Genomic DNA, 6335 nt, shown 5'->3' with positions numbered 1-6335 from the left:
TTATCATAAATGAGTCACTCATTGTTAATTTCATATTGACAATTCTTCATTTCATTCAATACATTAATTATTTGTTAGTTGATTTTTATTACTTTTGATTCTTTTTATCTTTCATTTCTTAAAACAAATGAGATTATGAATAATTTTAAATTAGTAAAGAATTAATAATAGATTTTCATCATTGAAATGTTGATTTTCATCATTAAAAAGAAAATGATGATTAGATGAAATTAATGGTGGTTTGTAATTGAATAAAAGGCATCTAATTTCTTTTGATCACAGATAAAACTATTTTACTAGATTGAATTTAGGTAAGAGTTTTGTTTCAGAAGAAGAAAATGGAAGATTTCTTTATGTCATGAATATAACAAAGACAGGATGTATAGCCAAGAGAGTACTTTGTATTATGATGACAATTATTTGTCATTAAATTTTTGTCAAAATTACAAGACGGGAAAAAAAAGAACCAAAAAATGATTTGTTTCGATTAAATTCAATAGAATATACGAACTAACATCAACATACTACCATAAATTATTCATAATGTAATTATACAAAATGTAGAAAACGAATAGAATATAAAGATAATATTTCAGGAAGAAATAATAAAGGAAAATATTTATAGAAAAAGAAATGAAAAACTTAGAAAGATTAAAAGAATACTATGAACACATTAATACTTGTATTTATTATAACTTCATTTGGAAAACAATGTAATGAATATAAAGAAACACAAGAAGACACTGTTGATGGTGCATTTGAATGTATTAATACATTTAAAACCACAGAAAAAGAAAATGTTGATATTATTACAGGACTAAAAGAATTTTTAGAATCATATGTTTATAAAGACATATTAAAAAATCCTCCACAACCATCATTCTCCAATAATTATTATGAAAAAGTAGACATTGACTCAGAATTAAATAAAATAAATACAAAAACTACTCATATGTATGACTTTTATTCTGAAATATACAAACTTCTAGTATTAACAAGAGATTCTCATTTAAGTTTTACAATTGATGAAGATATTAATACAGCAAAATTAGAATTAACGTATTTTTATTATTTTCTTCCATTTGTAATAAATATTGAACGTAACAAAAAAATGTATTTAATTCCAATAACTGAAATTGGTGGATTTAAAATTAAATATCCACAAGAACTGGTATATAATATGAATCAAGAAGTTAAAACAATCAATGGGAAAGACCCATTTACACTTATTCGAGAATTTGGAAAAAAATATATTGGATTAAAATGTCCACATGCTCAATTTACACATAGTAAAGCAAGTCTTTCATTTGGAAGTTTAGCTTCAACACCATTACCAAAAGATTATTTAAAAACACCAATAACAATTACATGGAAAAATGGAGCAAATGTAACAATTTCTTATTCTATATTAAAAATTCAAAGTCATGATATAACTGTTAGAAAATTACTTAAAGGAGAACAACCTAAATATGGAATTAAAAGACCATTAATCCCACTTGAAATAAAAGAAAGAAATCAAATTCATAACAGACTAAAAATAAAGAAAGAAATCAAAGAACAATATATTTCAGATGATAGAAATGTATATTGTTTATTTTCAGACAATAATATTAATACATTTGTTATTGAATCATTTTATCCTGAAGAATCATATGTAAAATCATATGAAAAACTATTTCAAAATGTATTGATTTATTTGATTCTAATAATTATCCAATTCAAGTTATATTTCCAAAAAATGGTGGTGGAAATGCTATTTATTCTCAATGGGTACAAAAAATACTTGCATCATATGTTGATGTGAATGACATAGAATCAGGAAGAATATCTGAATTTACAGAAATTGTATTGAAGGCAGGTTATGGAAATATATTATTTAATCCAAAGACATGTGAACAAAGAGAAAAGTATGTTAATCCAAAAACACTTGGACAATGGTACACAAACCCTAATATTATTAAATATGGTGATATTGAACATAAAGTTTCACAACCATCAAGTGAAAATTGGGATCAAATGAAAGTAATGAAACATCCAAGAAAACCAACAGAAATTATTATTTATACTGATTCGTTTTGTTATTCTGCTTGTTCAGAAGTAACAAAAGGATTAAAAGAATGGGGAAGTGCTATTCTTGTAGGTTTTGATGGTGACCCTAATGGAAAAGATGATGAATTTGAAGTAGGTTTATCACCTACAGCTGTTATGAGTGTCAATGAAGTGTTAGAAGATAATATTTTTACCCATTATGGTTATGACTTAGGTATAAGTATTTTAGAGTCTTATAGATATAATTATAATTATAACGAAACTATTCCTAGAGAATTTTTACCTGATATTATTGATGAAAGAGTAAATATTTATGAATATTCTGATAGAAAGATTGATGAATTTGAATATGAAACTAAAAGGATAATAGAGAAATATCAAACTAAATGTAATCCAAAAAATAAAAGACTGGTTAAAAGAGATGAGAAATGTGATCTTGAAATTAAAATAAAACATGGACATGGTGGATATGAATGTGGTGACAATGGTGAATGGTCTACACATTGTGTATTATCTTATTGTGATGATGGTTATAAATTCGATTCTATCAATATGATTTGTATTCTTGATCCTTGTGAACATCAATCACCATCTTCAAGTGGTGTTTTCCATTCTTTCTCTTTAAATCTATCATTCTTATTTTTCATTATTTTCTTATTCTTTCTTTAATTGATTCTTTTTTGACTTTATCATCTATTCTTTTTTCTTTTTTATTCATTTTTTGTTGTATTTTCAATTGATGTTTATTATTTATAAACTATTCATACTTTGTTGTTAAACTTTTTCTATTTAATATCATATTTTCTGTTTTATATTTGGCATATTTGCTAAAATATTCTTTTCAACTAATTCTATTCTTTCTTTTCGTATTCTTTTGCAGTTTCTAATCGTGTTTGTATGTTTATTATTTCTTTTATTCTTTATGCGTTTATTTATTTATCATTTCTTATTTCATTTAATTTATCATTTTGATGCTGTGCCAATCATTTCATTTATAATAAAATACATTATTTGGAATATAATTATTGTTTCTGGTTGAAATGAATCTGATTGAAAATGAAAATATTGTTTGTTTAGTGATTATTATGAAGGTGTTTCATTTGTGTCGATTTATCATTATATTATCCTTTCATTTCTTATTATCTTTATCTTTGTTAGTATTTATTCTTTTATCATCACCATTATTTATTGAATTTATTCTCTTCTTTATTGTTATACGTATTTCCATTCATTTTTTTTATTTCTTAATATTCTTTGCTTTCTCTTGGTTCTATTCTAATCCTTGTTTGGTTCTTCTTCCTTTGGTTTAATGATTGTTTTTATTCTTTTCTGTTCTTATTGTTCTTTGATTTCTTTTTCTTTCTTTTATTTCATTGGTTGTTATCTTTCCTATTATTCTTCATTATTTGATTTTTATATGTCATATCGAGTTATTTCACTTCTGTCTCTTCTTTTCTTCTCTATGCACTATTGGTTCTTTTTATTATCTTTTATTTGTTGTTATTTTCTCATGTTTTTTCCTTACTATGTTACTTTATACTTCTCTTCTTTTAATATTTTCTTTTCTTGTTCTTCTTTATTTATTATATTTCATATGAGGATTTGTTCTTTATTATTCACTCTCTATTTCTTGTTGTCAAGTTGTATCTCTTTTATTATTTCTGTTATGTTGAGTTGCTAGTTTATATGCATTTCTATTATGTTTGTTTGCAGCTTTTCATCATTGTTTATTCTTCTTTCTTTCATCTTTCATATTTATGTCTCATCTTTCTTTTCTTCTTCACTTATATTCACTTCCAGTTTTATCATATATCTTCTACTTTCTTCTTTCTATTTTCTTCACTTGTTTTCTTGAATATTCAACGAAAAAAGCAAATAATAAATAATAGAAGAGAAATATATAAAAGAATAAAAAGAAAGTATGAAGAAGAATGAAGAAAGAATAAAAGTAGAAGGTAGAATAAGATAATAATAAAGAATATAAAAATAATAAATCACAAAGATGTAATAAAAGAAGAAAAGAAAGAAGAAATAAAAAGTGTATTTTTATTGTAAAAATTAGAAATATGAAATAAAAGTGTATAATTTAATGATGTAAAATAATTAATATTATTTTATTATTGAAAAATATTTTACTCTTTTTTATGTTTATTATTTATATGTATAATTTAAACATGATGTTTATTATATATTCAATCATATGTGTTATGTTATTATTATAACATATAACATGTAATAAAATATAAATGAAAATGATATGAATATATGATATAGAATATAAAACAAAAGAATAATAAGAATAAATGATAAATAAAACGAGAAATGATAATCAATGATATAATAATAAAATCAAAGTATAAAAGATAAAATTAATATTAATATAAATCAAAAGAGAATAAATGATAAGAATATAAAAATGATAAGAATATAAAAATGATAAAGATGAATAAACAAATAATAAAATACAACTAAATATAAAAGAATAACAATAAGAAAATCTAAAGAATATAAACATAAAAAACATAAAATAATAAAATAAGAATAATATAATAATATATAGATAATAAGAAGAATACAATGATATAAATAATATAAACAGAGAAATAAATATAAAAATAAATATAAAAATAACATATAAATAAAAGAATAAAAAGAATAATAAAAATAAATATGATTCATCAAATAATCTATTTCATTAATATTTCATACTGAATACAATTGATAATAAAATATAAACATAAATATTTACATATTCTGTATTTATCATACTTTTTATTTATTTTTATTTTTATTTTAGGAGCAAAATATAATAAATGGAAAATTCTATGGATGCAAATTATTTTGCATCTTTTTTCTTTTTTGTAAATTATTTAGATGCATTTTTTCTTTGCTTATTTTAATGACAGAAATATTATATTATTGTTATTATATATCAAGTTAAGAGTGTAGAATTGTTTTATATTTCAAAATTATTTAGAATTTTCACTTTATTATTGTCATTATTATACATTGAAACATTAATAAGAATATTTATATTAAAAATACAAAGAGACATTCTTAAACTCATAAGAATATTAATCAATAAAAACATGAAATAATTAATGTTATACAATATTAAATCATATAATATAATAGAAAACAACATAAATTCACAAAACAACAAACAAATAAAAAATAGAAACAACATGAAGAAAAAAGAAATAAACACTTCTTAATAAACCTAACAAGAAAATAGAAATATATCTATTATTTGACACTTTTGATTTTTATTACATCAAAATGATGATTCAGTAATGTTGAAATGCTGATAAGTATTAATACGATTAATTTTATTCTGTGAACTGAATAGTAATTTATCATTTCATGTAGATAATTGATATTTTTATTCATAAAAAGAATAACATTCCATTCATAAGATAAATAAACACTTTAAATTTAACAAACAACATATCTATATTTTCAAAAAGAATATTTAACCATTTAACTTCAAACCAAATAATTTAAATTAGTGATATTGCCAAATTCTCAAGATATTTGTTTTTTTAATGACTTGTTAAACCACTTTAATATATCTTCTTTTAAATTCTTCACATTTATATTATATTGTTATGTCAGTCTTGCATTTTTTTTAATTTTATTAACTATTTTTGATGGTTTAAATATTATTTTTCTTCAAAGCACATAATAACCATCCAGAAGATATTCATTTAGTATATTCAATTACTGTATGGCTGAAGAATGAAAGTGAATGTTGAAATTTCATCCTCTTAACTCATTTTATAAATGATTGACATAATACAAAAGAAATACCAAAGAAATTGGTGGTCTTAAAGAAAAAAATAGGTCATTTAGGTTAAATCCAACGATGAAAAATCAAGGTAATAAAAAAAGTGAATTAGAAGGAAATACAAAATTTGTACAATGAAACTCGACTGATAAACAGTTAGGAAAGAAATTCTATATCTACTTTTCAGAACATTTTTATTTTTCTTTTCAATTATTTAGAAATAAGTCAGCACGAAAATTGAGAAAAACAAGAATTAAAGTAAAGAAATAATTAAATGGTAATTGAAAGAAAGAAAAAGAAAAAATGAAGAAGAATCTACATCAAAAAGAAAGTTCTAAATAAAAAACGAACTGATAAAAAGGAGAAGAAATAAAGAAATAAAAGATAAAAGAGTAAGATGATTATTATTACATTACTTATTAGTATTGTTTCATCATACCAAATTTGGCAAGTAACTGATGTTCATTTTGATGCAAATTATAAAGAAGGAAGTGATCCA

General features: G+C 21.8%; 2 protein-coding genes across 2 annotated transcripts in view; both read left to right on the top strand.

The window, feature by feature from the left end:
* Positions 1–664: 664 nt before the first annotated feature.
* On the top strand, positions 665–2718 carry EHI_172620 (uncharacterized protein; the record flags this gene model as incomplete). Its single annotated transcript, XM_643766.1, has 2 exons — positions 665–1589; positions 1724–2718. The coding sequence occupies 2 exons, from the start codon at positions 665–667 to the stop codon at positions 2716–2718; spliced, it is 1920 nt and encodes a 639-aa protein (XP_648858.1).
* Positions 2719–6233: 3515 nt separating this feature from the next.
* The window catches only part of EHI_172510 (acid sphingomyelinase-like phosphodiesterase 3a precursor, putative), a gene marked incomplete at both ends in the record, with an annotated part of 1059 nt that continues 957 nt past the window's right edge, over positions 6234–6335 (top strand). Inside the window, one exon of the mRNA XM_643770.2 lies at positions 6234–6335. This exon is cut by the window's right edge and continues 957 nt beyond it. Coding sequence (XP_648862.2) covers positions 6234–6335 — 102 coding nt within the window.

This window comes from Entamoeba histolytica, genomic scaffold (genome assembly GCF_000208925.1).
Source record: "Entamoeba histolytica HM-1:IMSS scf_1104750518893 genomic scaffold, whole genome shotgun sequence".
In the NCBI taxonomy this organism is placed as follows: domain Eukaryota; phylum Evosea; order Mastigamoebida; family Endamoebidae; genus Entamoeba; species Entamoeba histolytica.
Note: the sequence above shows the minus strand (reverse complement) of the source record. Positions and strands in the feature narration are given on the sequence as shown.